The sequence below is a fragment of the Ambystoma mexicanum genome, chromosome 9, assembly GCF_040938575.1.
Source record: "Ambystoma mexicanum isolate Mex_15411 chromosome 9, UKY_AmexF1_1, whole genome shotgun sequence".
In the NCBI taxonomy this organism is placed as follows: Eukaryota; Metazoa; Chordata; class Amphibia; order Caudata; family Ambystomatidae; genus Ambystoma; species Ambystoma mexicanum.
The window spans coordinates 1,290,514,624-1,290,533,397 of record NC_090931.1 but is presented as its reverse complement, the minus strand read 5'-3'; the positions used below and the strand labels follow the sequence as shown (position 1 = coordinate 1,290,533,397).

The 18,774-nt window shown below is 44.7% G+C and overlaps 1 protein-coding gene across 1 annotated transcript in view; it reads right to left on the bottom strand.

The window, feature by feature from the left end:
- OSBPL11 (oxysterol binding protein like 11) overlaps window positions 1-18,774 on the bottom strand; it is a 719,530-nt gene that overhangs the window by 491,085 nt on the left and 209,671 nt on the right. Inside the window, exon 5 of the mRNA XM_069616637.1 lies at window positions 5,519-5,704. Within this exon, the coding sequence (XP_069472738.1) occupies window positions 5,519-5,704 (186 nt within the window). The remainder of the gene's footprint in view (window positions 1-5,518; window positions 5,705-18,774) is intronic.

Genomic DNA, 18,774 nt, shown 5'->3' with positions numbered 1-18,774 from the left:
TTTGCCCCAGGTAGGTGCACCCACACATGCGAGTTACCGGTTTCGTTGGGAAACCTGTGAGAATGCAGGAAGGTATGGCATTTGTTGTGTTTGCGTGGTTTTCATATCGTTTCGATCCATGTGCAGCTGCCCTTTGTCACACAACCCTTTAATTTCCCAAATGTGACCTACATTTAGTCATTGGTTTAGGCACTATACACTTTTGTAAACTGCACAAGTCACCTACCCTTGAAAATGTCTGCCTGTGGTCTTTCAAAAAAATGTATGCTTGCCCTTCCTCACCACATTGGTTTTCCCCGATTTACACATGCTAAGTACGTCTGTTCAGGCCGTAAGCATAAAACTGCGTACCATGGCTCCGATTCTTGGCTTGTGGTATTGCTTTTTTTTGTGAAACATTACAAATGGTGTGTTATTTCCTAACTGCAAGAGTCGGGGGAATGTAGCGGAGCATTGTTTTTCCCAAAATTCATCGAAGCCAATGCCGTACCAGGCCAACCATGTCCACCACATACCTTTTCTTCGGTCATTTTCCCGCTTTTAGTTGTTGCCTGACATGTGCAAATCACCCCTTCCTAAACTTGAAATTTTGTCTACTTTTCAGAAATGTATGCCTTTCTGTCCTCCAATTCGGCTTTCCTACCCTTTTCTTCCATTCCGTCCACTCATGTCCAATAGGCAAAAATGGCCAAAATCGCCTACCTCTCACAAAACGGTTGATAACCACATCAAAATAATTTCTTTTCGTTTCCACTCAACCTGTTCCTGAAAGCCAGGAACTTGGGGAATTCAGCACAGCAAACCATTTGTTCCTAGCTCTTACAAGGCCAAACCACAGGCTTCTTTGTACATAATTTTATTGGCATTTATTGAAAAAACCCAAAATATTCCCCCTTTTCGGTTATTTTCTCTCACCCCCCCTACAGCAACCTAGGATTCCTGGGTGGTGTTAGGACCGCCTACATGTGGGAAAAAAGGGGACAAAGTTGGCAGAGATACCTCACGCAACAAGAAAGTTACAAGGCATGGAATGGCGACAAACCAAAATCACCAAGAAAGGCCTTGGCACTGGGGGGAAAACCCATGGCACTTAAAGGGTTAAAAAAAAAAAAAAAAAAGAATGTGACCGTCTGTTTATACCTGAACTTTAGCGTCGTAGATCAGGCTGCCAGGAGAACATTCCAGGAGGTGCAACGCCGGCTGCACGCCAAGAATGCAAAATACGAGATGTTCCCAGCGAGACTTGATCACTTGGGGAGAAAAGGCACACTTTTTTACATGTGCGGAGGAGACTTCAAAGTTCATTTACGCCATGTGAACATTAGCCTATGCATGAAGATATGTTATATGTGGTCTGATTCCCTTTGTTTTAATATATAAGTTCATGATGCTCAAGCCAAACGAGGGAAAGTTTTAATGATGTTCGTGTCCCTGGGTGAGCTTGCTGCAGACCACCCATCAGCGTTTGCGCAACCAGGATCCCTAGGCTCTTCAACCCATACAGGTTCTTCTGTACTTGCCTCTGTGTACAGAGTCACATTCCCTTTGCTTCTCTCTGGCGCCCTTTTGGCTTTATATGCAGGTTCACACTTTCCTGGTTAGCCTCTTGGCTTTGCCATAACGTAGAACACACCTCTTGCCAATGTTTGGCCTGGCCATACTGCATTCATTAAGTTCACTTCGTGGTGGTCTTGTTCATGCCCCACCTTTCACATGGGCACTTTTCCTTTGGATGTCATCTGCTATTTGCTTTTCCCATCAAGTTTTTTTCAATTCAGTATTCATTATGCTTAATTTCATGTTTTCATTCAGTTCAGTACTTCGTTACTTATGTGCAGCCCGCTAGGAGCACCCCGGCTTTCGAGTGGCTTTCCCTGACACTCCCCAGTCTTCAACATTCCTCTCCGGCAGCTCCTGCTGCTTCCTTTCTGCTTCTCAGGCCAAAAGGCCAGGCTCTGTGAGCCCCACTTGCACGCTTGGTGCTGTCTTGCACACCAGCAATTCTGCTGCTTCTGCACGGACAGCATCCTCCCTAGTTTCCTGCTCGCTCGCAGCACCAGCTGCTCGTTCTCCAACACAGAGGCTCCGACACCCACGGCAGCTTAAGGGCCCAGCTCCACTTGGGCTCCACAGGTCCTCTGGGATGTCGGCATGTGTCCTGGCTCCTTCTCAGGTCCGACCACGGCTGCCTCCTCACGAAAAGGGTCCCCTGCTGGTCTCTCCCACGCAGGCTTCCCAGTTGCTCCCTCTGCTGTTCCCTGGTTCTCGCTTTAGGTACCTGCAATGACTTGACAGGCTGCAAGTGTGGATTCTCAATTGGGCTTGCCTAACTAGAATTAAAGGGACATGCCTGACCCGCAGTACTCTGCAGGCATCTTCCTCGTCCCAGTACTAGAGTGGTGAAATGGGTTTTAGTGTGCATTACTCTCAGTCGCCTCTTCCTCATCCCAGTACTGTCAGATAAAATGCAGAGCTGGCTTACAGTAGCCTATAAAGGCTGGCAGAGGGTTAGATTGGTCTTCAACAGGGAAAGGGGATACCATGTCTCCCCCTGTGGGCACCCCACTCCCAATCCCCAAGGACCCGGCACCTATGTGATGCCCCCTCGCTTCTCCACCCCCCCGGGGTCATGGTCCAAAAGTGATGGCCTTTCCCTGGTCACCTGAGAAGAGGATCCAGGGGGAGTAGGAGTGAGGATACTCAAGTTTCTCACACCAGATGCGGGAGAAACTGGAGGAGTTCAGAGAGGCAGTGGCTAGGGAAGTGTGCTTCATAGGGTGAAAGATCTCCACCAGGATATAGGGTGAGTGAGACAAGCTAGGGAACCTCCCGTCATGGGCGATTCGAGGCGATACCCCCGTCACGCAAATAAATTAGGTGCTTGTAGATGGGGAGCCATGCAGGGTCAGGATGCTGTTATGGCTGACTTTGCAGCATACTATAAAGATTTTCTGTAGACCAGTGGATGGATGGCAGGGTAGATTTCCAGAATACCTTGAGAAAGTGGAGTTTGGCATGAATAGTAGATTTGCACAAAGAGGCACTGGAGGTTCCTATCTCCGAGGCTGAGCTTACAAAAGCCATCTAAGATTTGGAGAGTGGGAAGGCACCTGGCCCTGATGGTAGCACGATCAAGTACTATTATAAAGAATGCACTCAGGTGATGGCCCCAATTTTAGTGAAGTTGTATCTGGAAGCGCGAGAGGCTCGGACGCTGCCGAACTCCATGCAGGAAGCAACAATCATACTGGTCCCGAAGCCAGGGAATGATGCCAGGCTATGTGCCTCCTATATACTGTTGTCACTATCGAACGTGGGTTATATAATCTTGGCCAAGGTGCTGGCCAATAGATTGTCCCCTCCCCCCGATGAGCAAGCTGTTGCCAGACCAATGGGGTTTATACCAGGTACGTCCAGGTAGTTTAACTTGCATAGGTTGTTTGCAGTGCTTTGCTTTCTCAAATGCATCCAGATACCGCTTTATGCAGACGATTGATCTCCCTATTTATGTCGGGGACCCGGGCATTAACATAAACCCTATTGTTCGCACAGCAGTGGATTGATGGGGTGCTTTCAGGCTTTTGTATGAATTGGACAAAGTCAGAGCTACTCCTGCTGATGGCTAGTACTCTCCCAGTGCATACAGAGTGGGGATTAAGGTGGTGCAGAGAGGGTGCGCTATTTGGGGGTCTGTGTGTCCCCAGATGTGCATACCCTTTACGTGGACAACTATGTTATGATGGTAGAGGCTGTTGATGCTTTGCTTGGCAGACTAGCTTGTGTTCCGATGTTATTAAGAGCAAGGATTGCTGTTAAAATGGTAATACTGCCCAAATGCTTATATGTATTTTTAAATGTCCAAGTTAGGCCTCTGAGAGGGTACTTTGAGAAGGCCCAATCAGTGCTGATAAAGTACATATGGGCTGGGAACAAGATGCGGGTAGCCTGGGAGACTATCGCGCTGCTGCTGTAGGAGCGGGGCTGGCCGTTCGATACTGAAACATACCACAATGTTGCACAAGCGAGTCATGCCAAATACTGGTATGGTACTGCGCTCTATGCACATGTGGCCATCAAAAGGGCCATAGTGACTCCAAACAGACTTACGGCTGAGGCAAAAAAATGGGTCGGTGGGAACTGAACACAGTCAATACTAGGCTCAGGGCGATACGTGACCTACATTCCAAGCATGAACAGCTAAGAACCCTGACATTAGACGTATAACTTAAAGAAAATTAGAGGGATTGCCTGCACATTCGACTCGCGTATTCGCAGGGAACTGGCAATGATAGGCATAGTGAGAATCGATGACTGGTTCGCAAATAGAGAGTTTATTACCAGTGGCAGATGCAGGGAGATGAGAGGCACAACACTCTCCTCAATTATGGTGCATCATCGAGATAAAGGGGAACTGAGCGTAGAACTGGACACATTTCCATGAATCCCGTCAACATCTGAAATGAGGCAACAGAAGGGGCCACTCAACCTAAAAACACTGTGTCCAGGTTGCATGACATTGTGGCAAAATTGTGCACAGGGGGTTCGGTCAATCAAACGGAAGTGGGAGGAAGCACTAGGATATGAGCTGCCAGATGATTGTATGTATGCAGGCAGCTTAGATAAGTCTCCATGAACTATAAGCATAAGCAGCTCCATTTCAATTTTGTGCACCAGGCATACGTTACAACACGTAAATTGACCCGGATCCACCGGGTGCCTTCCTTTGCTGTAAAATGCAGTATTTTTGTATATGGCCTGGGAGTGTAGAGGGGTGGCTTCTTTTTAGGGGAAAAGGCCAGGTGGCAATTGGAGAAATGCTTGGCAGTAGCGTGCGTTTAAGCCCAGAGATGGAGATTCTTGGGCTAACTCGGGAGTGCAAAAGGGAAACTGAAGGCTACTGGATGCGCCACTTCTTGTAGCCAAAAGATGTGTTGAGATGCATTGGAGGGCGCGGCAGGCCCCCGGAACGGAAGGAATTGCTACGGGAACTTGCATGGTGTAATACACAAGAGTGTATGTACAGAGATCTGGTGATAGCATCTGCCTGCCCGAAGGATCATCGGGGTCCAGTCCGAGCCTACTTGACTAGGCAAAAGGAGGCAAGGAGGAATGAAACAACATAGCCATGAGGTGGGAGCGATTGTGTGAAAGAAGCGGTAACAGCTGGGTACCTACAGAGTGATGAATAGCTGCGGGAGGGCCATGGTATGTTGCATTGGAAGAAGGTTGAAAAACTGACGGTGCAGCGGAACATCAGGGTGCTGGGTCTTCCTGAGAAAGTAATTCGGACCATTGTGGGTAGTTGAAGGACTGTTGCCAATGCACCTTGAATTAAGCTAAAGGAAGACGGGGGGGGGGGAGGTGGAGGAAAGGGTGGGGGGAATTCCTGTTGAAGTACATGGGGGCGTTAAAATGCATACAGAGAAAACGCAGTTTATGATATATATTTCAAGTGTGAGCTGAAGAAAAATGAATGAAATGCAACTATTTCCACCTCCTTGTAACTTGCACAACTCACCTCTCTGACATCCACCAGGTGATCTGGCTGCAGAATCTGAGATCTCTTGCCTGGAGGTGGCACCTTGTGCAGACCGACACTGAAGAAGGAAGCTGCACTTTGGCTGGGTCTTCTCTGTAACCCGGGGGAGGTACCGCTGCCCTGGGATGCAATTGAGAAGCTCCGGGATTTCAGAGGAGGATTGTTCTGAAAGATAGGAATGGTCATTTATAAAAACGTGCACCGATTACCAGCCTGCCAAACAGAATAAAATAGCAAGTACGTTAACGCGGGAAAATGGGTCATCTTGTTTGCATTTATTTTTTTATAAGGCAGCGATACGTGTTCCAATGAGATAATGGATGCGGGAAGGATTTACTTGTGAAAGAAACGTGAGAAAACTAAAATGCAAGCATCCTGTAATGCAGGGGTATGCAACCTATGGCTCTGCAGAGGTTTGGGCCTACAGCTCGCATTTCAGTCACCAGTGATTATACAGGCTAGGGTGCATGGAAGTTGTAGGACAAAGCATGTGCTGAGCCACAGTTGCCAGCCCCTGCGCAATGGGTTTTAATAGTGCCAGTAGTCTGGTTCTATCGCCATCATTTCCACATTTCCGAGAGACTATCCCAGCATTAGGACCCATCAGGGACTATCAATATTAGTATAATGCATCACAGAATGACTTGTTTTCGCACAAATTAAGCGTCCTGAGACCACCTCTCAAACAAAATGTTTATATTACAAATATCGTTTGTAAACAGCAAACTCAAGCACAAGGTATGCTACAAGCAAAAGAAATGGTTCATCCAACATAAAGCGGAGTGCGCGCCGAGTGTTCCAGTGCCTGCCGTGATGCAGCGTTTCACAGTGTTTTACCAGCGCGTGGGGCTTTCAGCACTGTCTATTGGAGGAGGCGGAGCAGTAACATTAAAACATCAGTCCCGCTAACGAAGTGCGCGCAGAGTGTTCCGCGACTCCGGCCTCAGGTTTTACATTGCTGCCATTCCATTGTACTCGCCTCGCCATTTGTAAGGCATTTGGGGGGTGACAGCAGTTTATATTTAGCAGAGCGGAGAGCACGGGCAGCCAGCTGCCGCTGCTGCAGATCTTGAACTTGTTGGCTATACGAGCTGGAACATAGCAAGGCGATCTACATGACAGTAGTTGCTTAATAGAACCGTTGGAGATCTTGGAGTAAGATTTGGTGTCTTGCAGGGTATTTTCTTTTTTGCTCTTTGAGCCAAATTATATTCCCTGGAGAAACTTGGAAAGAAAAACCGCAGCGTTTTCCAACACAATAACGTTGTATTTATGTTTGCGGTCGCTTCAAAAGCGACCGCAAACATAAATACAACGTTTTTAAAGCTGCGGTTTTATTTCTAAGTTTTCCGGGCTCCTCCAGCCCGGAAAACTTAGAAAAAAAACGCAGCTAGTGCTTATTTTTTGTAAAAAAAATAAATAGCACTTACCGAGATTCAGCTGCAGCTTTCCTGCTCTGGTCTCCGGTCCCCGTCCTCCGCCTACAGCACTAATGAAGGGAAAGCCACCCAGCGGTAGCCTTTGTTTACTACAGCTGGCTGGCTTTTCCTTCATTAGTGCCGCAAAAGCAAAAACCAGCACAGGAGGGCCTCCATTTCACAAAATGGCTGCGCCCCTGTGCTTGCTTTTGCGAATTTTGAGCTTGAATAGCTCAAAATTTTACATAGGAAGTTTTAAAACGGAGAATGCTAGTATTTTTTTTTATGTTGCCTATCTATTTTTTAAATAAACATTTTTACTAGACCATCCCTTTAAGTAAACAGCCATGTTTTGAGGGCTTTGCAGAAGGCTCAATAGGATTCTTCTGCTCTTAAAGCTGGCTGGAGGGAGATCCACTGCTTGGCGGAGATGACTGGGGAACTGGACCCTCCTATGCTGACACGTTTGAACTTGTGTTGGACCAGACTATGTGTGTATTCGGCTCTGGTTGACCTACTATGCTGGGGTTCGGTGATTTTTTGAACGAGGTAGGGTGGGGCAGCATTGGAGATACACTTGTGTGTGATTGAAAGGGTCTTGGAGAGGATTCTTTCATTTATAGGCAGCCAGTGAACTGCTCTGGGGGTGACCGAGCTATGTTCAGATCAGGGGATGTTGAGGGCGGCATGCAAGGGGTTATTTTGGATAGTATGGAGTCCAGAACCGAAATGCTAGGCAATTCTCCTCTTGTTTTGCATAAATTAACTTTGGGTCTCACCCCAAGTTAACCGGGCGATCCAGATGTGGACCCCTTACTCACTGTTCTTAGAGAGGCACAGCTTCACCTCACTGATGAGGCCCAACAAGGCTGAAACGCGTGTATGGGGTTGCTGTTGGTACTCTTGTTCAGAGGAGAATTGCCTAGTATTTCAGTGCTGGACTGGGCAAAGACTGATATGTGGGGAATGTTCTTCTCTGTGAAAGGGACAGTGAGCTAAAGACTTGGTAGAGTCTATCCCAGGGGTTATTCACCCAAGAACAGGTCATTGGGCTGTGTTCGTCCTGGTAGAGAGATTCACAGATCCCCCATCCCACCCCTTGTTCTACATTTTTAGTGCTGATGCCAGACCAATAATGAGAAGTTCGGTTTTCTCATCATTGGGGCAGAGGCCATGGGTGGCCATCCATGCTTGGATAGTGGCGCAGGTAGATCTGAAGGTGGCATCATCTTCGTGGTAGGATCCAGTGAGGGGAGGAGAATTTTTGTGTCATCGCATAGTTAGTGTAGGCTATGCCACGCGAGTCCTGAATGAGTTCAAGTGGATGAAGAGGGGCTTGGTGAATATGTTATAGAAGGTGGGCAAGACACAGGACCCTTGAGGGACCCCAAAACTGATAGGGGTGGGTGTAGTGCAGTCATTTTCGGCAAAGACTTATTACTCTTCCTTCAAGGAAGGAGGCCATCCAGGAGGCAGCATGCCTGGAGAAGGAGGTAAAGGAGGTGAGGTGATGGCTTAATATGTCATGGTCGACCAGATCGAAGACAGCATATAAGTCTAAAAGGAAGAGCAGGGCAAGCTTTCCTTTGTCTCGGATCTCGTCTCTTAGCAAAAACAGGGTGTAGATTTTGAGCAATAGGCCTTCTGAATACTGTCACACCAGGCTGAGTCTAAGTATAGTAGAGGCTTGGGGGGCTGGCTAGTCTAGTTCTTTGAGGATGGTGAATAACTCCTTAGAGTCTGCATTGGCATTAGCATTAGCATTAGCTATCCCAGTATTGAGCAAGCAGGCATTTGCTTGTATGATGGCTTTTTTGTATGCATTGATGAGGATGGAGAATTTGAGCTTGGAATCATCGGAGGGATTTTTTTTCCAGCTAGACTCTGCAAGTCGTTTCAGCGCTGAGGATTGTGAGCTCTTTGGTATACCAGGAGTTGAGGTGGATTGCTGGTTTAGCATTTTTGACCGATAGCGTGAGGATTGCATTGATAGCCTTGGCCAGGGTAGTGGAGTAATGTTCCACTAAGTACCCGGGGTCAGAAGTGTCCAGGAGGTCCGGTTCGAGGTTGTTGAGGAATGGGGAGAGGTTCTCTTTGGTGAGTTTGAGAACAGCGGCCAATCTGGCAGGAGGGGGGGTTTGGTGAGTGAGCCTGGGGGAAGTGAGAAGGTGATGACATGGTGGTCTGGCTTAGTTGGTATTCCGATGGTGTGTCCTGTGCAAGGATGGATTTGTATAGGTCTGGAGGGCAGGGGTCCATTGGGAAACCTGCCTTGTTACTCTTTTTAACCAGGCTTAGCAGTTTTTCTTATGACATCTGCTGGAGGTAGCGATACAGGGGCTGGTGGTAGTTGGTGCGTTGTCCGGTCAATTGGTCTGCTTTGTATGACTGTATTTTGGTGATTTTGTTCTTGAAGTGGTCTGAAAGATTGTTGCATAGATTTTGGGAAGGTACTAGTGAGTTTTTGCATCCGGGTGTCTCTAATCTCATTTTACGATGTTGAATAACTCTTTGGGTGTTGGTGGCTTTTTTGATCCAGTCGTCATAGTGCTTCTTTTTTTGCTTTGAGGATTTCCGCTTTGTGGGATCGAATTTGCCGCCAGTATTTTACTCTTGTCTTGGTCGTAATTTTTCCTCCAATCAAGTTCTAATTTACAGTTAGTTCTTTTCACTGCTTTGAGGTGAAGGTTGAACCATCTAGCCACTGCTTTTTCTTGATGGTATGAGACGCTTTTCAGGGCAGATTGCATCCGATGTTTCTGCAATACATTTCTGGATCAGGTCTGCTTTTCAATCTATGTCTGTCGCATTCAATAATACGGTGTTATCTTTGCGGTTTCTAGTAGTTCTTCTGTGTAGAATGGTTTTCCAGTTTCTTTTCCAAACTGGTGGGTATTTCAACAGGTTTTCGGATGGGTTCAATGGTATTTGGATCACAAAAGGGACGATGAGGAGGTCACTCTACATTATTTTGATGGGCGGTGCTGTTGTGATCAGGTTTCTTTGGCGAAGATTGCATCCAGGGTGCGCCCTGCTGTGGAAGAGATGCGGGGGGGTGCTCCTTTCACAATTGTCGAAGGTTCATGGTCTCAAGTTTGGTTAGGGTGTTGTACGAGTTGGGGTTCTATTTTTCAAACCATATGTTAAAGTCCCTGAGAATTACCAAATGGTCATGTTCGATGGCTAGATTAGGGATTGCTTCTATGAAGGTGGGGTTGTAGGCCTGTAGACTAGTATCAATGTGAAGTTTGATTGTGGGCCTGTGGTAAGGTGGAGGACAGTGGATTCGCAATTCAGGATGTCTAAAGCCTCCGCCATTTTAATTGTGTTCTTTGTAGGCTACTGCGTGTCTTCTACCTCTTTTTCCTTTTCTGTTCACCTCTTTGCATTTGAAGTGGTCGGGTAGGCAGCTGTGTAATATGACTTTGTAGTTTTCAGCTAGCCAGGTTTCTGTGATGAATAGTTTGTCAATTCCCCACGTCGCATAGTAGGTCAGATCTCGATTGCGTGTTTGGGGATAGCTCTGGTGCTGATTAAGTTGCAGTATAGTTTTCTCTTTGTATTGAATTGATTTGTTCAGGTTTGCATCTTTGGGTGGTTTTGTTGGTAGTTCTCCTTGGCGTCTTTGGGTTGTTGATAGTGTTCAGTTATCCTCGTTTCTTCATTGAATAGGTCGGTTAGGTTTCTGATTGGTTTCATTGCCACTTCAGGCTCATCTTCTGATTCAGGGTGGTGTTGGCAGTTCTGTTGTGGTTTGGTGATGTAAGGAGCGAGGGAATGGTTTCTCATTCTTCCAGTTGTTTCTGCCTTGTTCCTATGTGGCCCTGGTATCCTGCTGTTGTGTATGGGCCTCTGTTCTGTTGATCCAGTTGTTGCGAGGTATGGTGTAAAGTGATTTTTCTCTTGCGTTCGGGTTGGCTCTTATTCCTATGATGGTAGTGGCTGTGCGTTCAGATGGTTTTCTGGAATTTGTCCAGTTGGGGTTCTGTTGTGGTTCCCTTTTGGATATCCTTTCTTGTTGCCTTCTCTCGCGTTGAGCGATTCTCTGACATGGCATGGTCTGACGTGGCATAGTCTGGTTATTTGTCGATGTTAGAGTGGATAGGGAAAAGATTAGTCAGTTTTCAAACATTCACGTTATTGTACTATCTGAAAACCAACATTTCAAGCAAATGGGCTATGAATTGAATAATATTGCAGAGGGTATTCAAAATAAGGGCCACTTGGGTACAGCCCTTGCAAACAATTTGACCTTTGTTCGTGAACCATTATTAATGAAAGTTAACACTGGTCTAAATCAAGACCAACATTTTGCAAATGTTCCTAGAGGGTCTTGTATAAATCAGAGAACTGTTTCCTATGATTGGGCCCAGATAGTGAATGTACTGTACATTATCACTTGGTAGATTGAAGTTCAAACAATGAAGATATAAAGATATCGTGGAACACCTGAGGGTTTCACCACTTGCTTGAACCTAGTCACCCTAAGTTTCCCAGGGTCATCCAGACGTGGACCCCTTGCTCACTGTGCTCAGAGAGGCACAGCTCCACCTCACTAATGATGCCCAACAAGGCTGAAACATGTGTATGATGTTGCTGTTGGTACTCTTGTTCAGAGAGAAATTGCCATAGCATTTCAGTGCTGGACTGCCCACGTGGGCGGGACAAAGACTGATATGCAAACGTATATTTCCCATCTGTGAAAGGTATAGTGAGCTAAAGTATGGCTGCGGACTCTCGAGTGGGTACCTTCCCAAAGAAAAGATTAATGGGCCATGTTCGTTCTCGCAGAGTGGCGCCTACGACTACATTTTGATTTTTCTTTTATTATAAGTGGAATTATCGAGACATTGGCAATCTCCCAACTACCTGAGAAGTTGTCATTAGCAGATGCACTCGTCACTAGAGTCTAAATGGAGGATAAAGGGAGCCATGAGAGAGCAGCTTAGAGGCGGGGACTAGAGGAGTATGGAACCTGTATGCCAGTCAGACCCAGATCTGGACAGAGCCGCAACAGGGGAGATTATGCAAGCCGAGCGCTTCAATTCAGGATAGAGATGCAAATTAACCAACCCTACTAACAATTTTCCCTTTCTGCATACACCTCTCAAACTCCAAACCAAACAACCAAAACCTACAGCACAACAGACCGCACAAACTTCACTACATTGCAACAACAAAACAAAAACGCACATAGCCTTGCACAACAGTACACGACGACTACCGGCCGCAAACACCCCAGGCCCAGCCAACGGACCCACCGGGCTGAGGCCACCAACAGCACATCACTGCTCTCCTGCACTTTTCCTGCTTCCTCCCACTAACTCGACCTCCCCTCCTCTTTCAGAGCTGCCAGAGCGCCAAGGGACCACTACGGTGGAGATAGTGCACGGTACAAATGTCCTTTAACATTAACATAAGTAGCACGCCTGCCACAAGAGGTCTGAAAGGACGACCCTATGGGTAGGCTCTTATGTGCGTTCAAAATTAACAAGAATGTAACAATGGAAAAAGTGAACAGTACTAGTACAGGCATACTCACTGTCAGATTAAAATGGTGGGATATTAGGTGTAATGTTCTTAGATGGTGTGTGGTGCTCAACATTCATTTTAATCCGGCAAGAAATATTCTGGAGTCTTTTTTTAAATTACCTTTTTGGTATGTTATCTTTGTCTATTCCGGAAGATGGTGCTTCTTTCATTCTTTTAGGACATTTTAATAGTGAATGTCTTAATAATAATAGTTATCATTATAAAAAGGTAGGATAAATTGCCCTAGCAAGCTAAACACGAGAGGTAGTTTAATAAGAGAAGACTTTGAAAAGTGGAGAGAAGACTTTGAAAAGTGAAAAGAAAATATTCTTGTGATACGCCTCCCGAAGTAACATGTTCAAAATGGTGTGGCAACTTCAACTTTGGACTACATCGTTTTACCTAAAGGTGAATTCCTGTTGTGCACCTCGATGCAAGTCCAACATCACATTAAAGGTAGTGATCATAGTCTTCTTTTGACTCCATCGTTGGGGGGTGGATGTACCTAGCAATGTCCTTAACCCATTCACAATAAAAATTAGGGAGCGTTATCATGTAGTTCTTTGGAGGCCTTATTTGTCATCAAGATGTAATTGTGCCGATGAAAGTGAACTTTACGAGGATGGTTTTTTAAATCTGCTTCCCAATGAGTGTGCACCCTTTTTGATCAGGCTATAAATGAGTCTCTCATAATTGGTTATAACCAGAGGAGAGATTGTGACGAATGTGCATAAATATGACAAAGAAACACAATAAAAAAAAGAAAGAGCTAAGAAGGGCTGTTAAAGCATTACAGAAAAGTGGCCCCTCTTCTCCGTTTATGATTAAGAATATTAAGCAGCAATATAGGAACACGGCAAAGGCCTATGAGATGCTTAAACTTCAATATTATGCTGAAAGATCATTTTACTAAACAAATTGCCTTTAGGGGTGACCACGAGGTGGGTACAAATGATATTTGGAATCAGGACGACTCATTGGGGTGGTTTTAACTATTGATGTGCAAATGGTTCAATGCGCTATTGTTAAGTGTAAGATTTCAAACGCACCAGGCCTGGACGTCTTTCCAATGCCACCTTATATATCTGCACCATGTCTACGGGCAAACATTTTATATTATCTTTTTATGAAAGTTATGCACTTGCACTTTATTCCAACAACCGGGAAAGAGGCTACAGTGGTCCTCATCTATAAGAAAGGGAATCGAGCTGACCCAAACAATTACAGGCCTATTTCTGTCTTAAACAATTCTTATAAAATATTTGCAGATTCATTTTAGAGAAATTACAAGCTTGGGCTAAATTAGCAAAGATTGTGGATATTTACCAATCTGGTTTTAAAAGAGGGGTTAACACTTCATTAAATTTCTTAATTATCCAATTACTTGCAACAGATGGTGAATACCAATAGAACATTATGTTGCCTTTCTCGATATCACAAAAGCAATTGATTGTGTAAAAGATCAATGCTATGGGAGAAATTGGCCACATGGGGGTGTCCTGGGGCCCCGCTTAACATTCATATAAGCCCTCCATTCAAACACCATCTTCAGGGTTCGTTCAGATCAGCAGGGCTCCTACACAAATTGGATCACCACTGATAGAGGATTGAGCCAAGGTTGGGTATTGGCCCCCTTCTTGCTTAGCATGTATATTATGGATTTTAAATCTGTCTGTGCAAATATTACAGTTAATCCGCCAAAACTGGGATTGGTCACTTTGCACTACTTGCTTTTTGCTGATGATATTGTATTATTTGATTTTACACCGATTGGATTGCAACAGGCATTAACGACAGCAAATGACTACTGTAAACATTTAGACCTGAATCTAAATGTGGAGAAGTCCAAAATTCTAGTGATGGACCCTAAAAAAGGTGGTAGGGTTCAGCCAAAGAGGAAGGTATTCCAACGGTTCCTAACAGGTAGGGCATAGAAAAGTTGGATACACAAACACCTGGGGGTGTCTATAATCGCCAAAAGAGAGAAAAAAAAACAGTCTTAACCCAGTCATTTGCCTCAAAGTTTGTCTGCTGTTACTCAATTGGACACAAAAATGTGTTACATGTTCTTAGTTATACTATCAGCAAAAAGTCGTACACAAACCCATCCATGGTGCTGAAACTTTTTTTTAGGTAAGAGATTGGGCAAAGGTCGAAGCCAGAATCTGGAGAACATGTTTGTATTTGCCCCAAGGAGTCTTACTGGTTGCTATTCATCACAGGTTAGGTCTTCTTTCTCTTGATTGACATATTGCGTGGGGCTGCCTGCGATTATAGCCAGCTTTTTGGTCCCGCACAGAAGGTTCTTTACTCTTTTGGAAGATAGGACTTAAAATTCTTTTCCAACTTTATTTACATGGAGTGAGAAGTGCACGAGTCTATTAGGTGAAATTGGATCATCTGAAGAGGAATTATCCAAATTGTAACCATTTTATTTACGACATAAAATCTTTTAATGTATTACAATCGTTTTTATTGACGCACCCTTCTAAACTTTATCGGAATATGATGTTGAGATTCAAACTGAATCCGTTTCCCACACAGGACATTATCAGTGCTAGATTAAAAATTCTGAAACATTCAAGGTTATGTTGCCTCTGTAAATATGAGGTGGAAACTTTAGAACATCTTTTTTGTTAGATGTGAAAAACTGGTCCTATTGCGTAATCAATTGTTTAATAAGTGTGGGCTCGTCTGTGCTTTAAGATATGTATGAAATGGGGGGGGCTCATTTGTGGGCATGGCTTGCATGATAGGCATGGCCTATGACTTGATAGGCATGGCCTACAGAAGATGCACAGGGGCAGTCTCAGTAGGGGTGTCACGGTATTGGTTTTATGGCGGTATGATAACCTTCTTGCCAAATGACGGTATATCATGGTTATCGTGGTATAGCAGATGGAGTTAATTAATCTTAAATATTTTCTTAAAAGTCATAGTGTCAGCATTTTGAAACGTGTCTCTGCAAATTTTTAACTGATGCTCCAGGAATCTTTGGTCTTTCATGGGGCTCACTCGTTGATTGCCTTGAATGAAAGAGTGACTAGTGTAAGTGTGAAAATGCACATTTTAAGGAATGAGCTTGCTGCTCAGTCACACGTCATCGCTTGAATATCAGACTCGACCTGCATTATTTTGGAACCACATGAGATGTGCATCATGACCACTCGCTGCGATCAGTCATAAAAGTTTTGTTTTGATAACGCTTTATCCCATTAACGGGACAAAAGTCACTCATGTGAGGTCTGAAAGCCCAGGTAATTGTGTTTCTTTTGTCAAAATATCCTAGCCAACACACACTCACCGAAAGGCTGCATATTGATCAAATCACTATAGCCGGTTTACCATCTGCCTGGTGTATTCTAAAAGGTCTGATGTTGGGAGTCACCACTGACCACGTTATCCTAACGGGACAGCGTTCAGTGGGCGCTATTGATTTCTTTCTTGATTCTTGCAATACATGTTCATTAACCTTCTTAAAGATAGTGCCACAAAAAAGTTTTGAAAATGAAAAGTTAAAATACATATTGGCACAAATATGGCCTGGACCACCACATCACTACAGCCTAATTGTTGTAATTGTTTATTCATTTATAGAGCACGCTGGGCCTGTAGGCATCCGGGCGCAGAGCAGGTTACAGAGTTATATATGACAGGATAAAATAGGATACAGAATACATGCAATGTGCAGCTATATACAGATATAAACAGGTGAAAGTGGCATTGAAGTACATACATACAATAGATACATTCCTTAATTACTGTTACATATTTAGGTGAAGCTTACGGAGAGAAGTACCAGGAGACATACTAGATGGTTAGCAGTCTAGGGAGTGCAGCCACTTCTTGACGTTGGTCTTCAAGCAATGGAAGGGAGATATGGCTCTTAATAAGTCAGGGATAGAGTTCCATAGTTGCGCAGTCAGGACTGGAAAGCTAGCACCTCCTGTTTTTTTAGCTTGAATTTGGGTATTCTGAGACTTTTGGATTGTGCTTTTCTGATGAGGTGTGTTGAGGTGCGTTTGGTAAATCTGTCCGTGAGGTATAGGGGAGCCTTTTTGGACAAGCATTTATGAGTAAGGTTGAGTGATTTGAGCTTGATTCGGTTTATGGAAAGCCAATTGGTATTGCGTCTCGCGCGAGAAATGTGTTGGGATTTAGGTATGCCTAAAGACGCTCTTAGGGCATTTTTCTGGATTGTCTGTAATTTAGTGGTGTTAAGTTTGCTGGTGCCCAAGTATAAAGCATTGCAGTAGTCCACTTTGGAAAGCATCAAGGCCCTTGCAATTGTAATACAGCTTACCATGCACAGGAATGGTTTGCATGCATAAATCAATTTGCAAGTATAGTTGGTGGCAGACGATATGGCGTTGATTTGTTTATTAAGGTTGAGAACCGAGTCTATGTAGAAACCTAGGGTCTTGGCCTCCGTAGAAACTTTGATCTTAATTCAATCAATGGATGGAATTATACAGGGTGGATAATTTAGTCCGTTTTTTTGGGGACCCAACGATTAAGAGCTCAGTTTTTTCGTCGTTGAGGCATAGGCCTTGGGTGCCATTCATGTTTGTTTATTAGATACATTTTATTGATCATGGTTGTGTGTGTCATAGTGACCTAGGATAGGGATGAGAATCTGGGTGTCATCAGCATAGTTGGTATATGAGACACCCAGATCGTCAAGTATGTCCAACAGGGACTTGGTAAAGATATTATATAGGGTTGGGGCGACGCAAGAGCCTTGTGGCACGCCACATGTAGTAGGTACTGGGTTTGCTGCGGAGGTGGGTGAGAAGACTCGCATTGACCTGTTGTCCAAGAATTAGCTTATCCAGGTGGTGGCTTCCTTAGAAAAGTGAACAGCTGTTTTAAGGTGATTGCACAGGACATTATGTTCGACAAGGTCAAACGCGGCGGACAATTCCAAGAGGAGAAGGATGGAGGCTTCACCTTTGTCTTTCCGTTCATCTAATTGATTCTTCAGGTCAATGAGGGCTGTCTCTATCCCATGTCTGGGCCTGAAACCCGATTGGCGTGTACCCAGTAGGTTGTTGCTCTCCAGATAAGCTTGAATCTGGAGATAGGCAGCTTTGTCAAGGATTTTGAGAAGAAAGGGTACGGTTGTGATTGGCCTATCGTTTGTGGGAATATTGGGGTCTAGATCAGGCTTTTTTAGTAAGGGTAGTACCCAGGCATCTTTAAGAATAGTGGGTACTGAGCAAGATTTGAAAGAGGTGTTGATAAAAGGTGGCGATGAACGGAGCCAGGTTTTTTGCAGCTTCTTTAATAGGTGCTGGGCATGTGTCCCCAAAGCATTTAGATGGTTTTAGGGAAGAAGTTATGTTCTCAGTCTTAACGGTTGAGATAGAGTTGAATTTAATTTGGTGACTGGGTCTGGTTTGTTTGGAAGGGGTTTCTTGCAGAATGGCTTCTTGTGTTTCCAAGCAATCTTATGTAGGGTGGCTTTTTTGGCATTCATTTTTTCTTGAAGCAGGGTCATTTTATTGCAGAGGGCGTTTTGGATGTCTGTAATCCAGGATATATTTTTGATGCAGGAGTTCCAGGGTATGATCGGGGTTTCCAATTCCCTTATAATAGTGAAGATGTCTCTGGTGTTTGAGCTGGCTTTTTCTATTCTATCATTGAAGGTGTTTTTTGTTTTTGTTTTAATGATTTCCTTTTTGTACTTAGCGCCAAGGATGTGAGAAGGAGCTTATTCTGAACTGTTGTGTTGTTTTTCCATTTGTTCTCAGCAATTCTTTTCTCGATGCGTAGGGCTTTTAGGCTGGGCGTAAACGACGTGTTCAGGTGTGCTATGGGTTTCTCTTTGCTGAGTTTAAGAGGTGCAATGGTATCAATAGCTGAGTTGATGGTATTATTGTACAGGGCACCTAGATCTGTAGGATTGGAAGGTAGGTTCACACGGTTGGTGATGGGTTGTAGCAGGGGCAGGAGAATGGGGACTCTGATGTTTTTTCTGTTTCTGGTTAGGCCCGGAGGGGCCATGGGTCTAGCCAAGTTAGATTGAGGAAGGTCTTGCATGGTGAATGAGATCAAGTTGTGATCTGTCCATGCACATGGTTCAGAATGTGTTATGGCGGACCGAAAATTGAAGTCTGCGATCCATTCTAGGGTACAACATTTTGTATGGGTAGGTCTGTTGTTCCTGAAGGTAAGAACAGCTTCTGTGATGGAATTGGATAGGATTGCAGCCTTCGTGTTGTTCGGGTCATTCAGACCTAGATTGATGTCTCTGAGTAAGATAGTTTGGGAGCTGGGTTTGGT